Source organism: Triturus cristatus, chromosome 9 (genome assembly GCF_964204655.1).
Source record: "Triturus cristatus chromosome 9, aTriCri1.1, whole genome shotgun sequence".
NCBI lineage: Eukaryota > Metazoa > Chordata > Amphibia > Caudata > Salamandridae > Triturus > Triturus cristatus.
This window is the reverse complement of record NC_140592.1, coordinates 945,394,589-945,420,381: the sequence shown is the minus strand read 5'-3', so window position 1 is coordinate 945,420,381 and position 25,793 is coordinate 945,394,589. Positions and strand designations below refer to the sequence as shown.

General features: G+C 47.2%; 1 protein-coding gene across 2 annotated transcripts in view; it reads right to left on the bottom strand.

Moving 5' to 3' along the window:
• The window catches only part of DGLUCY (D-glutamate cyclase), a 257,725-nt gene extending 242,482 nt beyond the window's left edge, over positions 1-15,243 (bottom strand). The window contains exons 1-2 of one of the 2 annotated variants that reach the window (XM_085626533.1): positions 15,153-15,216; positions 2,564-2,729 (exon numbers count right to left, since the gene is read on the bottom strand). In XM_085626533.1, the coding sequence (XP_085482659.1) occupies positions 2,564-2,575 (12 nt within the window). In that variant the 5' untranslated portion in view covers positions 2,576-2,729; positions 15,153-15,216. Of the gene's footprint in view, positions 1-2,563; positions 2,730-15,152 lie in introns of both variants that reach the window. The other variant, XM_085626535.1, reaches the window with a different exon arrangement.
• Positions 15,244-25,793: the final 10,550 nt, after the last annotated feature.

The window sequence follows — 25,793 nt, the reverse complement described above, 5'->3', positions numbered from 1 at the left end:
TTTTTATTTTTCGAGCCCTGAGGTGTATGGGAAATTGGTGGAAGGAGGTGCAATTTTTCAGGTAAGCAAGCCTGTGTTGTGTGGGGCCTTTAATGGAGAGTGCGGAGTTTGAACTGAGCATGCTTGTGTATCTGGAATCAGGGAAGTTCAGCTGTATGTGTGTTCTGCATTGTAGGTGTAGGATAAGACTAGCTGCTGAGTTCTGGAGGGTTGTAGTCTTCTGGTGAATTGCTTGGTGATTCAAGCTTAAAGGGCAAGGGCATTCCAGCAGTCCAGCTTGTTTATGAGGGTGCGGGTGACAGTGTTGCTTGGGAGCCATCTTCAGGAAGATGTGGAAGCAAATTGATGTGACAGAGTTGACTTGTCATGTGCCCGAGTTAGGCCTGTTAGGACATAGTGCCAATTTACATGCACACGGTTCCTTCCTAAAGTTACCTTGCCTGTGTAACATTGACTTTTGACACACATTTGCATTTACGATGATTGGGTTAGGTTTCTAGGAAACACCGGCCTTGCGGATTCAAAAGAACTTTGTGAGAACACTATCATACTGCCATGGCATTATATGCAAGATCTTCACGTGCATGCTATAAATGTGTTTATTATTATGTCTATATGGTGACGCAGCTATCTGCGGAACACAAACAATAGGCGGTATGATCACAATCACGGCCCGAGGCAAGGATGCCCCTTTCTATATATATGCTTTTGTTTCCAAATACAATCAGAGGAGACACTTCTGCTAACTTCGAGGGGTCTCTGCATGCTGAAACTTTCGCCTAGAAGCTGACTGACATCTTCATGAGGGGTGTCCAGTTCGTGACCAAGAGGAGGTACTACATTCTTATTCACCATGTAAAGGGGTTAGATCATCCCGAAGGGGGTTTTGTGGCAGAACATACATATATACACTAGACACTTAGGTTAGGGTTTGCATCATAGGAGTACGCTAGAATGTTATAATACTGTATATGTATGCATATATAGCTGTCTCAAGATGGTGGAACTCTTTGTTTTATTCACTGTTTTGACACTCCTTATAACTTTTGTCTCCTTCTATTAATTATTGGAGCACATATCTTCTATACAAGAATCACTACGGTTCAATAAATATTGAAAAACATCCCATTGTGTATTCTTTGTATCGTTCTCTGAGCGAAAAAGAGCACAAGTGACTGAGCGAAAAGTTCTGGGTCTGTCACCATGATTTCTGAGGGAACAGGATTGTCATGTTCAATGGTTGCCATAACTGTTCACTCCCTGCCTAAGTTTAGGGGGGTTAACAGTGGCACTGTGAGCTAACTGGTCCAAGGGACAACATATCCTGTGGGGGGTACATGGAATCAGTCAGGCACAATCCTACGTTTATGTTTTCCGCAAACGCACAGTTCTTACTGATTATTGGAAACTAAACGACAGTGTAGCTGCCTATGTGTGACATTTTCATAATTTCAGTTTCAACGACTATGAGTGATGCTTTTTTCGCAAGCAAACTCAAACAATGAAGACGACGTAAACATATAAATATCAGAAATTACGCCCATTTGTGCAACAAGAAACTCTAAGAACATCTTAAAACTTCTGCAAAGCACCAGAAATGGAAGGGTAACAGTCAGCTGACTTGCGGACTGGACAGCACAGCATTGCGAAAGCCTCAGGAGAGTGAGGTTGACGTACACATAGCGATCAGAGCCTGGCTGTAAAAATGCAAAAATAAATAAGCTTATGTTCAACCCTAAAAAAATCATTAGCGTCGTCCTGTCCAGTCTGGTGAGCCACCCGCTATCTGCCCAGCCCCGCTGGCGGCACCAGAGATCACACCAGCCGCAGCCTGTCACAGAGCTGTACACTACACGCTCTGCTGACTTACTGACGCTCAGAAGTTAAAGTTGCACCACAGACAGTGGCCCTCACCACCAAAACAAGTATAGTGCAACTAGCTATAGCAGCTGAAAACTGAGCAAACTGACTGCTGTGTGATGCAGTTCTCAGCTGAGTGCAGCACAGGGTAGGCAGATCACGAAAGCGCAGTGTAAAGCACATTTTTATTACCATTAGCCACAGCTGTCAAGTTTTCATATTGCTTATGTGAAATACTGTTTCAGTGTACTTTAGGGTGGCATTCTACAACAAAATGCGTGACACTTTGAGTGACAATCCCCTGGGAGTACATCAGAGCAATGATGAGTATTTGCACGCCTGTGAGTTTTCTATTATTGTATCTAAACATATAACACAATAATCAATATATCACTAAAACAAGCCACACCTGTGAGTTAACCATTATGACCCACTGATTAGCAAAGTGAGAAACTTGATCTGGCTGGAGGTCACAATCATGCCCTAACATGAACACCAACCGTCAACCTGAACTCAGTAAAACATCCAGAGGAGACATGGTTCACAAAACTGAGTGTACGTGAAATAGTTTTGAGATTATAAACTGAAGTTAAACATGTGAAACGTAAACATGGGCTGCATCACTGACATGGATCACCTATCAGGCGGATACAGGGATTCTTTAGAAATCGTACAGCACTGCTTGGGAACTTAAACTTCTTACCGGTGACTGCATTGGGTTTACTGAGAACACTGGCTTTGGTGCACAACAGTCTCCTTTCTGAGCCCTGCTGAAGATGGTAATTCTACGGCTGGCTCAGCCATCTGGCACCGAAATTATGCCCGTGGCAGTCTCCATCAGCTGCTGAGACGGAAGGGCCCTTCACTACCTAAGACACAGGTGAAAACAACAGCACTTAAGTTGTCTTATTCTTTATAAGATAAAGCTGCCGACTGGAAGCATCTACCACTCTGCAAGGTAACGGCTGGGATGTCTTACTGAATCTAAAACACCAGAAGACAAATAGCCACCAGATTCATGCCTTTGCTGCAGGCAGCCGGTGCTGTCGGCTAATGATGCTGGTATTTTCCTCCTTTACCTGACACCACATAGCTGAGCATGTGGTCTGCCCAGAAAGCCTGTAAGACGCCCAACATTGGCCTTAAAACAAAAACACGAACACAGCAGTGCTCACCTCTTCATGCCAGGCCGGAGCACATCTGCATCAGAGACTATGCAACGGCATTGTATGTCACAGCAGGACTAGCAAACCAAAAGTGTGTTGCCTGCTTTTTGGGAACTGCAGCCAGCCTTGTTGATTGCCTTGTTAAGGGTGGTCCCTGGTCCCTACTATGCGTGACTAGAGCATTGTAATGCAGACACCACCAATAAAATGAGTTAATCTAACCCCTGATGCGTGGTACTTGGCAGGGCTGCAACAGACTTGTGAGGTCATCTCCAGTTTGCTGTCAATGATGATCCGGAGGTTCCTAGAGTAAGAGCTGGAGCTGGGTTCAAGGTAGACCATCCAACAGGTAGAGCCCCATGATAAGTTGCCGAAAATCAATAATTCTGTCATCACTGTTGAGCTTGAGACAGTTGGACTTCATGCAGCTGGAAAATTCTGTCACGCAGGGTCCTTGTGTTGGGAGTCTTGTCCAAGAGGGAGAGTATGAGTTGTGTGTTGTCGGCATAGGGGAGGATGTTGATATTTTGTACATGGAATGTAGGACACTGGCCAGAGGAATCACAAATGTATTGAAGAGGGTAGTGCTGAGGGACAAAGCTTAAGGCACTCCACATTTGAGTTTGTGAGCTTCCAAGGAGTCCAGTGCCAGATGACACCTTAGAAGTCATCAAAAAGGAGCAGATGCAGCTGACAGCAGGCCCTCGATTAACGATCTCGTCTAGGAGTCTGATGAGGATGGGGTGGGAGGCCATGTTGAATGCTGCTGCGTAGTTCACAATGAAGCCGCCGTATCACCACGGTTTATTTATTTATTCATTCATTTGTAGAGCGCATGGTTACACCATCGGTGTGTCCCCGCGCTGAGACACATGCTCTGAGGAGAAGCTGCTGCCATCCGCATGTACTGCTACGTTGTGCACACTAACTGACAGTAGCCTTATCCAGTTTGCCCGAACAGCCAAGTTTTCAGCTGTTTACGAAATCTACTTTCGCACGGTTCCATTCTTAGATCTAACGGTAGGCAGTTCCATATTTTAGCTGCATGGTACCTGAATGAGCGTGCTCCCATTCTTGCTCTAAATATTCTAGGTACAGTCACCAGTGCCTTACCAATAGTTCTTAAACTCCGTCCTGGGGTGTATTGGGTTATTAATGGTTGAAGGTATCTTGGGCCTTTCTTCAATAGAATACGGTGGCAGTGGCACATTGCCTTGAATGCGACTCTCCTTTCTACTGGCAGCCAGTGTAATGCTGTCAGGGCCTTCTTCGTATTCGCTCTTCTCGGAAGGCCCAGTACCAGACGAGCTGCCGCATTCTGCACTCTCTGTAGTTTGGCTAGTCCCTTTTTAGTAGCACCAAGATATAGTACATTCCCGTAATCCAATTGGAAAGTTATTACTGCATGTACTATGGCTTTCCGGCATTAGGTGGTAATAGATCCAGGACTTTCCTCAGGATTTTCATGGTCCCGTAGCATTTACCTGCTACTTTCCGAATCTGACTTTCAAATGTCAGCTCGGAATCAAGCCATATTTCGAGGTTTTTCACTTCTGTTTTGTGGGAAGGCAGTTGACCCAATATTTCAGGCCACCACGCGGATGACCATATGGATGGCACCCTGCCTACCACCATTACTTCCGTTTTACTCCCGTTTCGCTTGAGGCAGTGATTAGACATCCAGTCTGCTACCTCTTCTAAACATTCGGAGAACCGGATAGCTGCTTGGCCCTTGTCTTGCAATAACATCACAATTCGTTGCGTGTCATCTGCATAGGAGTCAATCGACACCTTATACTTCTCCACTCCCTCCGCCAAGGGTCACACATAAATGTTAAAAAAGGTGGGGCTCAAGATTGAGCCCTGCGGGACCACCTGGGACAAGGGAATATTCTCAGATAGATATATCTGTTGCGCAACTTGGAAGCTCCGTGTGGAGAGAAATGATGTCATCCAGCTCAACGCCTTTTGCCTTATGCCACACGCCTCTAGTCTTTGAAGGAGCACCTTGTGGGAAATAGTGTCAAACGCCACACTGAGATCTAGTAGAATCAGTGCGGCCATTTGCCCTTCATCTGCATATTTCCTTAGTGTTTCTGTGGATATGAGTAGGGCTGACTCTGTGGAGTTGGCCACTGTAAAACCTGATTGGGAGGGATGCAATAGGTCGTTCTTGTTGATGTGGTCTACCAGTTGTTTATTCGTTACTTTCTCTGCAATTTTGGCTACAAACGGTAGCAGTAAGATAGGGCGTAGATTTTCCAATACTGTTGGCTCCAGTGATGGCTTCTTCTTGAGTGGTTTCACAATGGCCTGTTTCCATTTAGTGGGAACCAAACCACTTTAAAAGGAGCATGAAATAAGTTCTGAAATATATGGCATAATCAAACTTGCTACCTGCATTTTTATCTTCGGTTGAGCTGGGTCTAAAGGGGATCCAGATGTTATCCCTTTTGTATGGCAGTAATTTCTTCTAGTTCCTGGATCTTAAATTCATCCAGTTACCCCTGCAAAATTTGTCTGGCTACCACAAGTCATGCTAGTTCCTTCCCGTGCTTCTATCGGGAAGGTATCGTAGATTTTTGCCACTTTATCCGTGAAGAATTCTGCCACCTTATTACAGCTCTCTTGAGAGGCAGCTGTGTCACTCCTATTTTCATGTGTTCTTAGGAACTTCATTATCGCGAACATTTCTTTAGGGGAATTGCTAGCCTCTTCTATTCTTTCAGTATAAAATTTACATCTGGATTTCTTAATTAAAGAGTGATATTGTTTTAATTCTTTTTTATAGTTTTCTTTAGCACCACTGCTATATTCCTTCCTCCAAACTCGCTCAAGCTTTTTGCATTTTTTTTTGGCTATCATTAGTTTGTAATTAAACCATGGTGCTGTTGCATTTTGTCTTTTTGGGATCCTGGTACTCCACGGTGCTATCTTATCTAATGCCTCTGTAATCCAGGCTTCCAGTTGATTGTTGACTGGATTAACATCTTTGTCTAAAATGAGATTTCTATCCATCAGAGCCTGTGTGAAAGAGTTGGAATTGAAATTCTTTCACTTCCTTGTTGTAATTTCCCTAGTTGGTTGTTCTAACCTCTTCCTGTGAGTAGGCACAGAAAACTGGACTAGATAGTGGTCCGACCAGGGAATTGGCCATGGTGTTTCAACCTCTATGTCCTCAAAGTTTGAGAAAATAGGATCTAGAATGTGGCCTCCTTGGTGCGTTTGTGATTCTACTGTTTGTACTAGGCTCAGAGTCAGTAGGTCGTTGCATAGAGTGCATGCTTCTTGGTTCTGCTGGTTATCAAAATGCATATTCAGATCACCTAGCACCAAAAAGTGTTTATGTCGAAGAGCTGGTTGCACTACTTTCTCTTCCAGGCTCACCATGAATTGAAACCCAGGACCTGGTGGGCGGTAGATCAAAAAGCCAGCTATAGTATTATCTATTGTCGCAGATAGGGTAAATATGAACGCCTCACATTTTTCAAGGTCGACTTGTTGAATTTCACACTTCATTGAGGATTTAAAAATAATGGCAATGCCCCCGCCTATTTGTCCTTCCCGACCCTGCCTTACTAACATATATTCGCTGGAGATTGCGTCCAGAACGTCTGGGATGGAACTTTCATTAAGCCAGGTCTCATTCAGGAATAATGCGTCCAGTGATCTTTCCCTTAGTAGGTCATGTATCTCATATTTGTGTTTCGCCAGTGACCTGCAATTTAGTAATGCTAACTGCAGCTTTATTGTTCTTATCAGTTTTAAGCCTCAAGGTCATGCTCACAATTCAAAGCCTTACTATCTATATTTATATTATGTTTGCATAATTTATCAATGGGCATTGATAGTCTACATAGCTCCTCTGCTGTGTACCTAATTCTTTTTTGTGGCCCAAAAAGACCAGGGGTTCAGGATCATACAGAGGTTAGCTGTAGCGGCGATGAGGGGCGTTTCTGCACTGTGGTTGGGTCTGATGCTGGACTGCATGGCATCAAGGAGCTGGTGGTTGCTGAGGTGGTGGGTGCGGCATCTATTGATGAGTTTTTCTAAGCTCTTGGCAAGGTGTGTTAAGAGGGAGATCAGTCTGTAGTTGGAGAGCTTCCCTGGGTCAGAGGAGAGTTTTGTGGGCAGGGACGTGACAGTGGCCTGTTTCTAAGTACCTGTGAAGGTGGCACAGGTCATAAAGGCATTGAGGATGTGTTTTAACTTTGCTGATAGGTAGGAAGTCTTTAGTAAAGGTGTGGGGGGAGCAAGGGTCCGACAGGGCCCCAGAATGGATGGGCTTTCTGATAGAGGAGGTCTCAGTAGTGATGACAGCTGGCCATGAGGTCAGGTTGAGTTTGTCGGCTGAAATGGGACGTCGTGAAGAGAGGTCAACAGAGTCTGGTTGAGGGTTGAAGCTGTCATAAATCGAAGTAATCATGTTGCAGAAGAATTCTGAGAACATTTTTCAGAGCACCTGTGAAGGACGTAATGCTGTTGGAAGCGGCTGCAGGTGCAGTGAACTCTTTACTGATGGATAAGTTTTCTTACTGCTGGTGCCTGCGTTGATGCGGTCTGTGAGTATGGTGTGCTTGGTTTTCCAGATCTGTTGGTGGTATCTTCTCAGAGCGGATTAGAAGGTGTCTTTGTGTTGCATTGGCTTATTCTCCACCTGTGCTCCAGTTGTTTGCAGTGAATCTTCGCAGCCAAAGTTCCTCCGAGTATCAGCTGACTTGTGGTTGGGTGTGTGTTATTTTGTTGCGCCAGAGGAGACCCAGGCTGTTGATGTTTGTGGTGATCCAGCTTTTGAAGTTCTTTTTTTTTTTTTTTTTTTTTTGAAAACCTTTATTTCGAAATTCAGGACACAGCTATTCAGCCGACAGCCCGAAGGTTCGGCAGCATTGCAAGTTAGATACAGTAATGTGTCCCCGATACAGTACGATGAGTAATGCAAAGGTCCAATTTTAAATAAACACAGAAAAAACACACAACCAACCCCAGCAAGGCAGAACATTGAAATCCCATGGCGAAAGCCCCCAGGGGAGGCAGGACCCCACTCATCTACTAAGTATAAGACTGTGTGCGGAGGAAGAAGGGGAACAGCAGAGGCCCAGAACGGTTACCAAAACCAAATTGTGCTGGAAGGTAGGTCAGGGGGAAAGCTGTTCCTCGGGAGGTTCCAGGTCCAGGGCAAGACATATTCCCCCCCTGTATTGGTTCCACCGCCCCCAGGTGGCATGCCACTTCCGGGGGCGACCTCTAGAGCAGTAGACCGTCTTCTCCCTAAACATGCTCCAATCCATGTTCTCCTTCCACGCGGTCAGTGTAGGGGGTCCCGAGGAGCCCCACAATCGCGCGATATCCCTTTTAGCTACCATGTTACCCAGAGTCACCCATTGGGTCTGCGCCTCATCGAGATCAGTGGGCCCCCAGACGTTCAGGAGGCAACACCGCGCCTCCGGCTGTACCACAATGCCCGTCACCTCCCCCATAACTGCATGGACTCTCCTCCAGAACTCCACAATGACACTACATTCCCAAATAATGTGCAGGAAAGTACCCACCATACCACATCCCCTTCTGCACAGGCCATCCTCCGAGAATCCCATGTGGACCAGCCTTGGCCCGTTAACATACACCCGGTGCAGTATTTTAAGCTGCACCAGCCTCAGACGCGACGGGATCGCAACCTCCTTAGGCGAAGAAACCGCTGACTGCCAGTCCTCATTATCCAACTCGAGGCCATCCCTGGTCCACTGTTCTCTCAGCCCCAATAGCAAGTCTGCCCGGACGTTTATCAACTTCTTATATATGAGCGAAATCGTGCTCTCGGGCATATGACCATCAAGGACTCGGTCCTCAAGGGGAGAGGACTCCGGCACCTTCTCACCCTCCACGAGGACTGATCGGAGGGCGTGACGCAGCTGGATATACCTAAAATACTCTGAAGGCCCTAGCTCAAACTCAGTCTGCAACTCCTCGAAAGACTTCACCCTCCCCTTATGCAGCACATCCCCCACCTTGGATATCCCTATCAGATCCCACTTATCAAAGCCCTTCGTATGCCAGAGTCTTCCCAACCTTTCCGATTCAAACAGTGGGGTAGCGAGGGTTAGCCTATCCTTCCAGCCCAGCGAGTCGGTCGCCATCTTCCATACGCGCACCGCCACACCTGTGGGCCCCGTGAGGGACGAGTCTAGGGACCGCGAATACAACGCCCTGTAGTAGTTGCCGCCGCGCAGCAGCCACCTATCCATGGCATACCCAGGGCTGAGGGCAGGGCCGTAAAACCCATGGTTGATCGCGCTCAGCTGCGTGGCCCAATAGTACCGTCGGATGTCTGGGAGCGCAATGCCCCCATCGTACCATGGGAGCGTCAACTTTGAAATAGCTATTCGCGGCCGCCCGTCCCACAGCAACGTCCTTTGGAGGCCTTCGACCTCCCGAAAGTATTTGGCCGGTACCCAGTCCAAGGTGTTCTGGAGGGCGTAGAGGAAGCGGGGAAGAGACATCATTTTGAACAGGGCCGCACGCCCAGCAAGGGAGAGCGGCAGCCTCTGCCAACCTTCAACATCTCGCCTCAAACGTGCCAAGGGGGGGAGCAGGTTCCTCTCATAGCGCACAACAGGATCCATGGATATAAAAATCCCCAAATACACAAAACCTTGCTGGGCAACCTGTATCGAACATGTTCTAGGGATCGGTGGGACCTCGCCACTAAGAACGTACAAGTACGATTTGCCCCAATTAATCACCAGCCCGAGTTCCTACCGAACGATGCGAGTACGTCACAGACCACTATAAGTGACTTCTTTGGTGAGGCAAGATACAGCAGGATATCATCGGCATAAAGCGAAATACGGTCCTCGTGATCAGGCGACCACCGAAGGCCCCGTATATCCGGGTGCCAACGTATCCACGCAGCCAACGGTTCAAGGGCGAGGGCGAACAACAGAGGCGACAGGGGGCAGCCCTGCCGAGTACCCCTACCAAGCTGAAACGGAGTAGATGCCCGACCATTCACCACAACATTCGCTAGTGGCCCCTCGTACAGCAACCGGACCCAACTCACAAACCCGCGACCGAAACCAAACTTGGCCAGCACGGCCCATAAATATGCCCACTCCACCGTGTCAAAGGCCATCGTGGCATCAAGAGATGCCACGACAGCCGGTTCACGCAGCGTGCCCGCCCTGGCGATGACGCCATGAAGACGCCTAAGGTTCAATGCTGTGTTTCGGTGCGGGATAAAGCCAGATTGATCCGGGTGGACCAGATCGCCAAGTACCCTAATCAGACGGGTAGCCAGGAGTTTGGCCAGAATTTTCGGCTCGGCGTTGAGGAGTGAAATGGGCCGATAGGAGGCGCATCTATCTCGGGGTTTACCCTCTTTGTGTATGACCACGATCGACGCCAGCCGCTGATCCAACGGAAGGATCCCATCTCCCCGCGCCTCCAAAAACATGGCGCGCAGGTGAGGGGCGACCCTATCCGGGAACAGTTTGTACAGATCGATCGGCAGTCCGTTCGGTCCAGAGGCCTTACCCGAATTCAACGCGCGAATCGCCCCCGCCACCTCGTCAACCGTGATGTCGCCATCCAAATCGTCCCTATCTATGTCAGAGAGGCAGGGCAACTCGATATCACGGAGGAGATCAGACGAGTCTTCGGGCGGCCTGTCCGACACAGAGGAATAAACCCTATGAAAATACTCCGCGAAACACTCCACAATCCCTTCAGATTCCACAATCGCCTCTCCCCCCTCTCCAATCAACTCTGGCACCACTCTATTGACCCGTTCCTTCCTGTCCAGCCACGCCAGGAGTTTCCCTGCCTTATCTCCAACATCATACAGACGGCCCTGTTGTTCCCTGCTGAGGGTCTTGGCGGCGTCCGTCACCAGGTCCCTATACTCCGCCTGCTTCAAGCAAAGCTCATGCAATGAGGACTCTGTGACCTCCTCCTCCATATCCCCCTCAAGGGCCGCAATCTCCTCCTCCACTTGCCGCACTTCGCAATCCCTCCGATTCTTGGCAGTCACCACCAGGGAGAGGGCCTCCCCCCGAAGCACGGTCTTAAAAGCTTCCCACAGCGAGATCGCCGAGTCCACGGTTCCCAGATTGTCCTTAAAGTAATTATCTACCTTCTTTACCAGGGCGCTGCGCATCTTGGGGTCTCGGAAATACCATGGGTTAATGGGGGCCACCCTCCCTCCTCCCTCCCGACCGAGATCCAGCCGGATCCACACTGGCGAGTGATCAGAGATACCACGTGCCATGTGCCTCGCCTCGGATATCAACGAGGCATGTGCGGCCAGAGTGAGCAGGTAGTCAATCCTGGAGAGGCTACCATGCGCACCGGAGTGAAACGTGTATTGACTCTGTGTGGGGTGCCGGAGCCTCCAGCAGTCTATCAGGCCAAACGTGTCTAGGAGGTCTGGAAGCCATTTCTGAGCCCCCCCTGTGTCCCTGGGCGGGTATCTATCCAGCAGTCCGGAACCCACAGCGTTGAAATCCCCTCCCACTACCAGCATGCCCCCCGGGAGAGTCAGCAAAGCCCTGCCCAATTCAGCAAATGTGGCGGCCTGCAGGGCCGGCGGGACATAAACCGAAACCAAAACCAAAGTCCTTCCTTCCCACCGCCCCGCCACCGCCACAAACCTCCCCCTATCGTCAACAATGGTGGAGTCCACCTCAAAAGGCAGCGATGCTCTAACGAGGATGCCCACACCCCTGGACCCAGAAGAGAATCCCGAGTGTGCAATGAATTTATACCCCTTCCTATTCAGGGCATAGCACGTATTGCCTATGAGATGCGTCTCCTGCAGCAGTACAACGTCTGGCATTGAGCGTTTCAGAAATTGCAAAACAATCCCCCTCTTAATGCGATCCCCCAAACCATTAACATTCCAGCTTATAACACTTAGGCCTCTACCCCCATCCTCAAACGGAAAGAGGCCCACCCCACACCCGAGGCGCCACCATGGAACAGCCCTGAGGATAATCATCATGCCTTGCAGAAATAAACCCCCCAACAACAAACTCAAACTCCCCATAACTCCCCCCACCCTGCACCCCTGCTGCAGCTTAAAAAGCCCCCCCAACTTGCAGTGTGCCTGTCGCCCTACAAAAACAAAAATCTACAAAAAGTACCCTAAGGGAGGAAAAGAGCACCCCTCGTCCTCCCGCAACCCTCCACAGTTACTGCACTCTGTTCAAATCTTCAAATATGGTCAAATCAAGTCAGGCCGGCTTTGAGATATCAGCCCTGTCCATCCCGGCCACTGTCTCCATGCTCAGCTGTGTCGTCCCCGGTCCGTCGCCGGGGCAAAGCGTCCAGCCATTCGTCGGCCATAACAGGAGAGTCAAAAAAGAATGTCCGATCTTCATGCACCACCCGTAGTCTGGCGGGGAAAAGCATGGCATACTTTAGGTCCCGCTCCCGAAGTCTTCGCTTCACCCCCAGGAAGCTCTGTCTCTGTCTCTGCACCTGCTGGGTGAAGTCCGGATAAAAATTCACCGACGCATTCTGGAAGGGAACTGGGCCCGTCACCCTCGAAGCTTGCAGGATAGCGTCCCGATCTCGAAAATGAAAGAGCCGGGCGACAATCGGCCGCGGCGGGGCACCCGCCTTGGGCCGTCCGCCCGGCACCCTATGGGCCCTTTCCACCGCAAAAAACTTTCCAAGGCCCTTAGGCTTCAGATGATTGAGGACCAAATCTTCCACAAGCAGGTCCACCGAAGCCTCATCCGAGGACTCCGGGACCCCGATGACGCGCACGTTGTTGCGCCTGGACCGGCTCTCGAAGTCCTCCAGCCGGCGGGCGGCGAGGTCACTCTCGGCCCTCAGCTTCCGGACCTCGTTCTGCAGATCCGCGACCTCATCAGTGAGGCCCGTGGTCCTGTGGTCCAGGTCCTTAACGCGTTCGTTTGTCTTGCCCAGGTCCGAGCGGATCAAGTTGACATCCACCAGGATGGCGTCCACCTTATGCGCCAGGGCCTCGAATTGCCTCCCCATCGAGGTCTGCATCCCATCAAGCGCGCCCATGACATCCTGCAGGGAGAGCTCCGGTGTCCCAGGCGAGTCCTCCTTCTGGGCATCCGGCGCCTGGCTCGATCCACTCGGCGATGTCTTCAGGAGGGCGTAGCGGTCCATACTGTTGACTTGGGAATACGTTCCCCGCCTGGTGGACTTAGTCTTCAGCCGATCTCCTTCTGCCTTGCCCGACATAATGGACTCCAGGCAGTCCAATGCAGTGAAGACCGTCCCCTCTCAGAGAGAGGTATAAAGAGTGAGCAGGTCCGCCTTGTGCTGCCAAAGTAGCCCACCGAGCGTCCCCGGGGTTATAAAGCCACCCAGAGCACTACAGTGTCCGGGCAGACAAAGGGAACGAAACCGAAAGTGAAAGAGCGAGGGCCTCCGTCCGACAGTTCACACCTCACCAGGCCGTTGTTGATCAACTAGGAGTCGGGCATCCTGCCAACTCTAGCCCCTGGCATCTCCGGGAGTTAGGCCGCAATCTTTCGCCAGTCATAAGTCCGGTTCCCGATGGGCGATCCAACCGCGGGTAGCATCAATCGCCTCCCTGACAACTCAGCAACACGGTGCCATGCATACCATCAGGATTAGGGACAGGATAGTCGACGGAGGGCGCGAGGGTCTCGGGAGCTCTAAGCTCACGCGGCCATCTTGGTCAAGCGCTAGGCTCCTCCGCTTTTGAAGTTCTTGATGGCTTCTGGGACACTGGCACCTTTAGCTTCAGTGGGCATGTCCGTTGGTGATGGTTCTATGGTAGTGTGGGACGGAGGTGCTGAATCTGATGAAGACGTGATCAGTCCAAGAGATTGGTGATGACTTGTTGACTGTGATGTTGCTGCAGGAGGTGAAAATCGGGCCACGGTTTCATTTTGCTTATGTGTGACATTTCTGTTTCTGCAGGGTGATTATGTTTGTCATTTCAATATTGTATGTGTGACACTTTGAGTGACACTTTACCAGAAGCTGGAAAAGGTAGTTGTGTCTATGTCATGGGATTTATGTCAGAAATGTGCCACTTGTGTGCAACATAATACCCTGGAGAGGGTCCTAAAATAGCTGCAGTACGCTATGTACCTGCACTAGGTCACTCATCTGCCTCACTTTTCTTATATTGTAGAAATGGAAACATTTCTGATGCCACAGAAAACAACTAAATACAGAAGTCACGTTTAGCGATTATTTTCAATGTGAAGAGACCCTGACATACTTGCATAGCCTTGCCCACCCTGCAGATCCGCCTATGACACAACCTGTGCAACGATCCCTTGAAACACACAGTCAGTCCTTTGCACAACAATTCTCGACCTCCTCCACATACTTAGTTTGGAAGCGCCTAGCATTATCACAGAACCATGTCAGGCGGGCAACTAGAGACAAATTTCGGGAAGGGGGGGGGGGGTCTGAAAGAGATTTTGGGGGGGGGCTAAGTCTTCCAGCCATAGGCAGAGTGGCTGTAAGAAGGGGTAAAAACACAACAAAAGCCTCATTAACGAGTAAATGGTCTTTTAAAGACCTGTGAAGTACTCAGGTCCGGCTGCAATTAGACGGACGCCAGCCCGCGAGGCTGTCTCAGCTGGGCTGACACACATGACGGGGGGGGGGGGCTGAAGCCCGGTGAGCCCAATGGGTGTTGGGCGCCTGAACCATGTGCACCTCCTTCACGCACTTTTTGTTTCCTTCGTAAATCTAGCCAATGTGTGGGTGGAGTATGCAGCGATTTAGAAATCAGTAAATCAAATCAATTAACGATGAACGTTCGAGAGGGGGACTTGTTTAAAACCTCAAAAAATGACATTTATTTTATTTTTAAATTTCTTCCTTTCTTCAATAGTTTTCATTCCAATGCAAGTGTAGGGCCACCCACATGCGATACAGTTATTTATCTTCCTAAAAGTTGCGTGTATTCATATGTGTGGTGTCCCAGAAAAAGCACGATAAAAGTAATATCTGACTGGTATACTTTGCAACAGGACCCACGACTCCCAACACTGATAATTTACATTTCACATAAGCAGTCCCAAGTTCTACACATATCAAAGGTCACTCGTGTGTTTGCGTTTGCAAGAAAAACACACCCATGTTCTCGTACGTGGTGCACCTTACCTCCCAATAGAGTACATAAAAAAATCCGATTCTCTGTGCTTAAATACCGACAGTAACTAATAAACACAAGGACACGGGAAGTAATAGAACAATACATCTGCATAGGTTGAGAGCTCAACAAACGACAGTTAGGTAATTATTGCTATTGGTTTGGAGGAAATGCTGCTCCGGAAAGTATGCCCCCGCCGCATGTGAGCCGGTATTTTGGCTTTGCAGCTTTTTTAAAAAAAAAAACCTAGTGCTATCTCGAAACGAAGGTGTTGGAGCTGTTTACGTTAGCACCAGTAACGTTACACAAGGACACAATTCATTGCATTTTGCGTTTTCCATTGAGACTCTCTGGAGCAGGCTGCGTGCTAACAGGCATGACTTTGACGTCGGAGTGCGAGCTTCGCCTGCTGGAGAAAGACGAGAACACACCAGGGCTTGGCAGTGGCTGGCGACCACTCTGCGGCAGCCTTGTTAGGCTGCCGGAGGCGGCTGGGATCAGCCCAAGAGCATTTGGGATGGGGTCATATGGGGACAAGTGCTCCCGCTGTGCTGGTCCTCGCCCCCTGTGGGCCCCATCACCATAGCTGTTGAATGACAAGCATTGGAAATGCAATCGGTCTCGCATTTGCTTGAGTTAGAGCTATTTACATTGTAAATGACAATGTCTTTTACCATGTGTTTTGGTGTGGAGTATATGTATGTGGTGTGCACTGGAAATATGTGGGTTGGTTTGTAATTGTTAGTTGTGGAATTGTGTGGTCTGAAGTAGATTTGTGTAGTGGAATTGGATGTGTATTGTGTTGTTGAGTTGAATTATCTGATGAGGTGTGGAATTATGTGGTGTGGATTGGATTTGGTTGGGGTTGAATTGTGTGACATGGAACTGTGTGGATAACTTTGCCTTTTTGGTGCCAGAAAAAAACAAATAGGTAGGAGCTAAGCTCTAGATCTGTGTCTTTGGGTGCTAAAAAAAGACAAGCCATGGGAGCTTGGAGCAGCGGTGTACAAGCAAAAAGAGGTGAAAAGTGAGTAGTTTTGTTTTCCTTTGTACCCTTCTCTGTTGTAGCCAGATGGGGATTATTTTCAGAGTGTTGGTCAATATTATGTGAAAAAATAAATAACTCTATAATGGTATGTAATCTACATGATCTGAACTCTCCTTAAACATGCACAACCCACTGGCCCCTGGAGTTAAGTGCATCCTCATGGGTAAAGTACCTGTAAATAAGGTGAGGGTACCTAATTCGCGTAATGTGGAAGGTACTGTGCCGCCGTCCTGTTTCTGCTATGGAGTTCTGACCCCGGACAGCAGCATATCCAAGGAGTGTGGCTCCAGGGGAGCAAGATGCATAACAAGAGGGTGGGCGAAGACCTACAGCTCAGGATCAAAATGTGCAACGACTCTTGAAGTGTGGGCCTCTTTGTATCCAGTACTCGGAAACCCAGACTTCCTTTGAAATGCTCATCAGCAGGGTTGCAGCCTTGGCAAGCCTGAAATGTATTTTTGTCATTTCTATTTTGCTAACATACACAATAAGCATTAAACGTGTAAAATAAAAAAAGTAACTATGCCACCACCTAAATTTGCCATGCATATACTTATTAAAAAGAAAAGTAAAAAAAAAATATCTTGTGCAAAAATGAACAAAAAAATGTAATAAAAGGAGTGATTGGCTAGCAGCCCTGGCATTGACGTGGTCTACTTGTTAAGTTGACGTGTACGCATGGAAATAGAGAATGCAGTCACTCACAGTGTTATGAGCAATGGATGAAGTGGCCTGACCCACTGCACATGCTGTATACTGCAGTGGTCAGAAGCAACATGTGAATGACACAGACCAGTGACTGATAAGGGCTGACTAAAAGTCTATACATGTAAATATATATATGTATGTATTATTAGGAACCTTTTGGAAAACATGAGGCTAGTGAAATAACTAAAGCAGTCTCTTGGCCGGACCTAAAAATGGAGGTAGGGAAAGAACACACCCTGAAGTAACAGGTGAAAATGTAAATAACATAACGTTCTAAAGTAAAAAAAACTCTCAAATTCACCAGTTATACTTATCTCAAGGAACTCATGCATGCCCTAAAGAAATCCTATTTTTAAAGAGCTAAACCTAACTACAGGTTCCAAAACGCAAATAAAATCCTAGACTTGATGTCATCCATGTTCCTGGGAAACTTTAGACTTCTGCGAGTGGTTACACGTTGACAACGACAGTGGACACGGGTAGCCTACAGTGAAAGTGCCCACTTATTTCGGCGGTGGAGTAAAATGCTACAGACCAACAAGACCGATTAAAAAAAAGAGAAAAACATATATCGTCTGGTTTCAGTCTCACATAGCCAGTCTAGTTTCCCTTTTCTTTGCATTTGGCCCTTGGTATCTTTTTCTCCCAATATGAACATAGTGCTACAAGCACCAGAATGTAACGGGATAAAGCACTAGATGAGTTACTCATGCCTAATATCGCACAACTTGAGTTCTCTAAAGGTTTTACTTATTTAAATAAATACAAAGTAGCGTTTGTTTCTCTTCACAATCTGGTACTTTCAATTCTGTGTTTGTAATGGTAAATGGTGTTTATAATGGTAAAAGTAATACTATGTGTACCAAAATGCAAAGGATGAAATCGGATCAAATTTTCTAGAAGTGTAGTCTGAAATTATGAAAATCTCCATCTTATATTTCTGCATTCTGTTAGTTATCCCTTTCATACATACCAAAAATAAAGTTTATAGTAGAAGACACACATATGAGTATGTGAGAAAACGTTTTTCGGCATCTGCATGGCATTCTTTAAATGTCTCTATCTGTCCAAAAGTTGTGCCTCCCTTGAACCTCATTTCAATGTGTTGGAAGCTGTTTTGGTTGATACACTGTGGTCCAATGATCTATGTGCTGCTCAAAGTTGTATTAATTTGTGTCCCTATGATTACTTCACTCTCCCAAAGTGTGCTAGCTGCAACACGAATTCCCTTATGAACCTCTCCTGTCTCTGCTTGTGGGTTTACCAATGTGAAGATGAGGGATCTTTTATACATGGTTCACTTTTACAGTTCACTTTTCCATCATATAGTGACCTTTAGAATCCTTTCAAACCTGTTTAGAAGATTGGGAAATACTTCTGCACGCGAACTGCCACCGTCTACGTTTCTGCTGTTAGATACAAAGTATGTTTGTGTATAACCTCTATCCCGTAGCTTCTATTTTTCACACTCCAGGAGGCGCGTCTCTAGGAAGTTATAGATATTACTGTCCAATACCCTTGAGAGCTGTAATATTCTAAGGCTCTTGTTAGGAACATATGGACATTTGAATCCTACAAATTGTTGTTGTTCAGTTGTTTGGTCTGTGAGTGCCTGGATCACCACATTCCTCATTACAGTTTCTATCTCATTGCCAGCCCGCCAACAACTTTTCCCCTTACCAGTATGCCCCAAAAAACTTTTGCATGAACACACAAACGACTATCTACTACACATCTTTCTGTGCAATGGAGACCGACTCTCTTTTCCCTTCCCCATTGATCTAGCACCACATCTTAAACATTAAGGCTTATCACTTTTGGGCATTACCACGTCTCTCCCTACCAGGACACTCTGACTCCCATTCCACCAACCTATCTTCTCCCGCCATAGTTACAACCATTGCCTTCCACTGTCTCCCCTCACCCATCAGCTTCTCTTCCTGATCATCAAGCCCTTCTCCAAGTAGAGTTTCTGTGTACTTACTTGCTCCGTCATTATTGTAACAGTTTGATAGACCGGCCACAGAACTGTCAAATGCTGATTGGTTCGAAAATGAGTGGAAATTTAGTTTTGGTCACCTTGTGAGTGGTTTTCAAAATTTAAATATTGGTTTATGGACCCAGGTCACAGAAAAAAAACGGAGGTGCCACCTGTGGCATGTTAGGTACCCCCAAAGCACAGATTAACAAAAGCATACTCATGGGTGTGCTTTTTTTCACCACACACACAGCTGTTTATCCATGGAAGTGTACAGATGATATGCAAATGTTATCTTTTAAGCAAAAGCCATGGTGAGGTGGTTTTAATGCCACTAGATCCTATATTATTAATCTATAACTCTTCAGTAGTACTGGCATGTACAGGAGATAGGGCTACACACCGTGCCCAGAAGCAGAGAGTACTGGTACACATTAGTATTAAAGAAGGACATCCCAAGCTTCTTCCAGTAGGTCATAAGAGCTTCAATTTGATTCTTTCAGGTGTTACCTGTCTCCTTCTCAGGCAAGTGATGTGAAAAATACACTATCCACTTAACTAGAGTCCAGCCACATGCTCTTGTTTTGAATTCTGTTGTAGCAATTCCTGCCAGTCACCTGGACCACCAAGTCTTTCAAGCAGAGCTCAAGGTGTGCAAATGTCAGCTTTTCAACGACCCTGTGCCCAATCTAAGCAATGGTAAGAAGAAGTAAAATATTAAGATCTCTCAAGTGCCACACATCTTGTGTTAGAATGACGCATTTCCGGTAATTTTCAAACATTACCCCAATGCCTAAGATTGTCACGCAAAAGAACCGTGTCCTGAAGTGCGATAAAACCACGTAGTTCCAGTTTCTCTCTTTGCTGGCACGGGCGCATAAAAGCTGAACCCTGAGTACTGTTTTTCAAAGGCCACAAGATGACGCTAGGTTACAACGGGAGGTATAGGAATCGCAATATATCATGACGTGGAAATATCCTGCTAGCACAGAAACTCATATCCAATCCAAGCAAACTTCAGAGATTTGAAGACCGAAACACAAAACCACACACCCACCTAATTAATGTAAAAAAGCACCCCCTACTTAAACCATGCTATCAAACAGAGGTGGATATATAGCCGCAAAACAAAGCTCCTAAATACATGCCAAAATTAGGTCAGGCTAAACTGCAGTATAAGAGACCTAATTGGAGAACCGTACAGGGAGAAGATCTCCCTGGGGCTCCTCTCTCATCCTGTAGTCGGCCTTAGGTCCCAAGTGGCAGAGAGCCTGGACAGACTCTGTCAATTGATCATGATCGGATCCAGGGCCGGCTTTAGGGCGGTGCGACCGGTGCCACCGCACCGGGTGCTGGCTTCCTGGGGGCGCCGTGTTTGTTTGTTTTTGTAGCACCTGCTGCAGCGTTTCTTTCCCCCGGCAATTACCAGGCCTCACATAAATGTCAAGAAAACTCCTGTGATTAATTATCTTCCTGGAGGGAGATCAGCGTTTTGTATAGTTGAGGTTTTGAGTTATGTGAAGTTAGTGCAGAGGGTTAATGTGCCTCCTGCAAAGAACGTGTACCATGTAGATTACAGAGTGCGTATGATGTAAACAGATCAGCAGGTTACTGCTTTCAAAAGAAACGTCCTTTTGTTACTTGCAATTTATAACTTAAAGCCCTAATATAGAATAGTGACCTATCAACTTTCATCCCAGAACTGCATACACACTGCAAAGTATACATTATTAGAACATTGATTAATGTTGCAAAAAGGGTTAATTTGGCTAGAAATCGATTCTTATTATTAAAGAAAACTCCCAACTATGCTGTTTCTTTTTCGTCTCTGCGTTTGTGCTTCTCCACACCAAACACTCTTAAACTATACTGCCTACCAGTATGGGTGACATGTGACTCATACACTTTCAGTCCTTTGGCTCAAGTAACATTCCCTATACACTGATTTACACTCGTATGATTGATTGTCTCTGTGTAATGTGTGTGTGATGCAAAGTGCTCGGACACCCTACACTGGTATGAGTGGCGCTATATAACTAATTCAATGCATCTGAGAGAGTGTGGTTATGGAGACTTGGTCACTGTTAAAGGGTGCTAGTGAGAATCCGTGGTGGAGGTGGTCATTGGGGGGGGGGAGGGGGCGCCAACAAACATTGTCGCACAGGGTGCCATCAGCACTAAAGCCGGGCCTGATCGGATCCTGCCATTAATTTGATTGATTAACAGCACGGAGGCGAAGGCTGGCTAAAGCAGGGAATATCTGTTTAATGTATGGTTTCTCTGCCGCCCCAGCCGGCAACAGGAATCCGACCTAGGCTGTGGGCTGTGCCATGCTAATACTAAGTGAGGGTGGCATTATTCTGTTTGCAAGAAATGTCACTCATAGTCGTTGAATGTCACTTATAATTGTACTGAAATTATGAAAATGTCACACATAAGCAATCTGAAACCTTGGCAGCTATGACATATGCAGATTCCTTTCAAGAAACGGCCAATGTCTCTTGTGGGTAGGCAGATGTAGTCCCTTGGAAGATGAAGTTAACTGGAGAAACAGACATGGTCAGACGGAACCATTAGTCTCTAGTCTGTCCTTGATATAATGAAGTACCCACTGGATTAGGGGTTTGAAGGGAAGGCATAATAAAAGTCTTCCACCCATGCGATAATCAGCCATCTCCTAGCGATCTTGCCCCCTGCCCATCAAAGAAGCAAAGTGGTCATACTAGTTGTACCGGCATCTATGGATCTATGGATTTCCTAGACAATTTCCCATTCATATGTGAGCACAGATGCCTTCTCAATCTGTCTACAGAGTCAACACAAGTGAGTGAAGTTGAGAGGTGGCACATAGAAGAGGGCTGTGGGTGTGTGAATCATCTGCACTCTGGGTTTGGCAGGAAGGCTTTCAGAGCTAGGAAGATGGCTTTTGGTTTCAGGGTATGTGCAGGGATGAATCTGTCCTTGTCCGTTAGGCAATGTTGAACATTCTTTGTTTTGTTGATAACCTTATTGTAGTAATTAAGTCCATACTACACTTATCTATAGTTGATGTGCCTGGAAAATAGAACCGATATTTGGAAGATATACAATGAGATGCCAAATGGTTAGAAAATGTCAATAAAAATATTTTTATACAATGGGCATTGTTGAGGCGTTTTATTGAATGATCCCATCTTCTCCATCTATACTCGAAGAAGTCAGAGGTAACCATGTGCTGTGAAGTAGGCAGACACAGGAGGTTCTCTACCTAAAGGTTTGAACTATGTTCCCATCATTGCTAGATCTGAACCAGAGCTGGGTGGACTGGAGTGTGCTCTCACTGGTCACCAGCAACTAGTCCCAATGTTCAGCTAGATAAACCCTGTAGGGAACACTTGTGAGGCTTAACCTGGGATAAGGAAAGACTTCACTACTCCTATGCAGGAAGTCTGTGGTTTCAAAAGGCTTTGAAGAACATGTTTAACACAGTCTTGTTGGTCAAGAAGTGATATATTGTGTGACTGGTGGACGTTACTTACACTATGGAAAGAAGGTTTTCACCAGTCTTCAGTTGACGGAGCTTTTGCGCACTAATCAAGAACATACATTATTAACAATGTGAAGAATGTTATTTTACACCTGATTCCACACGTATATCTTTAAATGATACTTTTGCCATTGAAACAATTTTGCCACAACCTGTTAAAGTGTGTCTCCTAGGCATCTGCTAATTAGGCCTCAATTAGGTCTTAATGCCATCTTGTTCATAATGGATATCTCAACATGTGCATGCTTTGTTAATAATTCTATTGCATGTAGTAAAGGATCATGTAGTTGTGTTTATTTCTGAATGACACTATTCTCAAAGAAGGCTCTCTAGCAAGGACTCACTATTGTAACATTTTGCCAAGAGTTTTCCACTTGCACACTGTATTTCATTAATTCTTAATGGTTCACTGTTGTTTGTGTAACTAGTTTCTTCCAACACATCCAGATGACATTAGGTCAGGGGGTCAAAATCAATATTCATGTAGTGGGTTAGTGCTTAGGTGGTAGGGCTGTAGGGCGATTTTAAAATCTGCATCCTGATTTGTTAAAAATGTATTTCTTTGCTGACTCTAAAGTGATTTTACAGTTTTCACTTCTATGAGGAAATTTGCTACATAAATCCTCAAATGTAGGGGTGACCCAATAATATAGGGATGCTGTCAGACTCCTTACTGATTTTGCTGCACATTTGAGACTTTGCATATTAAGACTTTTGCTTATTATTCTGCATTGTCCTATTACCGAGAGCCTTCATGGCAATGACTGTATGCAGTTAAATGAGATTTGCTGCATATGCAATTTACCATTGACCTTTTGAATTTTTGCAATAAGCCTTCATAGTTTTTCTAAATTCTAAAAAAGCCACAGAATTTACCAGTTATAATTAGCAGAGCTAACTATAACGTGTGCCCCCTGCCATGCACAGCTTATGACCTCACATATTACATCACGCATGACATGTTCTATGACATCATTTATGACATTGCAAGTTATAGTTTGCTCTGCTAAGTATAATTGGTGAATTTCTGTGTTTTTTGTAGTTTAAAACGTTCTGTTGGCACTGACATATTCACCTAACTATAACATCACTTTACCCTTTGTTTTTTGCAGTGAATGTAATTTTTTTTTTTTACACAAAATCAGATTTTTTTGGCACATCTAATTATAGCGTGATTTTAACCTTTGACTTTCAGGGATTTTCAAGGTTTTTTTTACATAAAGTAATATTTTATTACCATACATAAAGCCAACCCACGGGTGTGAGGGGCGTTACATTGCATGGCCTGCAGTCAAACCCTCATTCAAGCAAAGACAGGACATCCCTAAAAGCAGCCATCCCACGCCAGGGAAGGAGGTCACCAGCCCCCTCCCCAAGCCACTTCTGGCCCTAGGATCCCCAGGACCCGTAGTTTTTAAAAAGAGGAGGGAGTACACACGGCTCTCCTCCCCAAGTCACTATTGGCCCAGGGACCCCATCCCCTAGGGACAAACAATGTATTATTGGAAGAGGGGGACACGTGGTCCCCTCCCCACCAAGCCTTTATAGGCCCTGGGGAAACAATCTTCCAGGTCAATATGCATTACCATTAGGGGAGGGGGCGTTTTCCCACACTCTGCTAGCCAAAATGTGCCCCAAGGATGCCATCCCTCAGGACTCCCCTCCTCAATGCATAAGAGGCTTCGGGGTCCCTATCTCCTAGGTCCAAATACTTTTACATTAGGGGAGGGGGCACTGCCCCCCCAAGCCCAAATGGGCCCGAGGACCTTATCCCAAGGCCTATTTTTCATTATAGGGGAAGAGGGGGAGTGGCCGTCATCCAAGCCGTATAAAGACCTGGAGAGCCCATCCTCATGGGGGCCATATTTTAATTGCAGGGGAGGAGGTTGGGTGGCCTCGCTTGCCAAGCCTCAAGAACCCCTGGGAACCCATTCCCGTGGCCAAATACTTTTACAATAGGAAAAGGCTCGATATCCCGCCCCTCCGCAAGCGACAATGGGCCCCAGGGAGCCCATCCCCAGGGGCCACATTTTAATTAAAGGGGAGGGGATGCATGGCTCCCCCTTCCCTGAGCCTTAAGAAGCCCTGAGGACCCCATCTCCTGGGGCCAAATATGCCCCTAGGACCCCATTTCCTGGGGCCATATTTTAATTAAAGAGGAGGGTGCATGTGGCCCCCTTCCCCAAGCTTTAAATGGCCCCAGAGACCCCATCCCTCGGGGCCATTCAACATAATTATGGGGAGTTGGCCACGCACCACCACTTCACGAGCCTATTGTGGCCGAAAGGACCCCATCCTGGAGCCAAATATAAAAGGGGGAGGGGCAGTGTGGTGCAACTCTCCAAGCCTTATTAGACCCTGGGGACCCATCTCTTGGGGACAAATTCTATTATTAAGGGGAGGGGGCCAAGCAGATGGCCTCCACAAGCCTTAATAGGCCCCAGAGAATCCATCCACTGGGCCGAATGCTATGGGGAGGGGGCGTGAGGGACCCCCCTCCCGAGTCTTATTAGGCCCAGAGGACCCCATCCCCTTGGGCCAAATTCAATAAAGAAGCGGAAGGGGGCCGCGCCATCCCACTCCTCAAATTTAATTTGGTACTGGGGACCCCATCCATCAGGGCCGAATTCAATACATAATCGGAGGGGGATTGTGGCTCCTCCCCAAACCTTCTTGGGCCCCGGGAACCCCATCCCGCATGGCCACAGGCGGGTGCCCCCATGCCCACATAGGGCACCCAAAAACCACTAGTTAACGGAGCTGCAAGGGGAGCCCCAAAGGCCACACAGCTCCAGCCAGCTCCCTGCCTGGTGTGGGAGACTGCTTTGCTTCCGCTCAGAGGGAGCAGCTTGTTTTGCATGGTCCCTTCGGGCAGGAGCAATATCTGTTTACCTGGCCACATTCCTGTGGGCAGGGAAACAGAAGTCTACTCCCACCAGGCGGGAGCATGTTTAAATCTCCCGCTGGGTGGGAGAAGACATGCCTTCCTTGTCCGGCTGCTACAGGCAGGGAAGGCTTGTTTTTTCTCCCCAGCAGGAGATTTAAACATACTCCTGCCAGGTGGCAGCAAACATATGTTTCCCTGCCCACATCAATGCGGGCAGGAAAACTACTCTGTCCTGATGTGTACTCCCCCGGACAGGGGACCTCAGCGGGCCCCAGAGGATGGGTTCCCTGGAGCCTTTAAAAGCTCCCTTTAAAGTTAATTTCGGCTCCCTATAAAGTTAATTTCGGCCGCAATTCGCTTGGGGAGGGAAGCTACACGTGCGCCTCCCCTCACATGAGGTACCCGTCCCCGATGCCCAAAATGGGCACAGGGGGGCCCTACTCTTGCCCCCTCCCCAAATATTTTACTTTTAAAATGGCGGGGCCTAATTATTATTTTTTTCTTC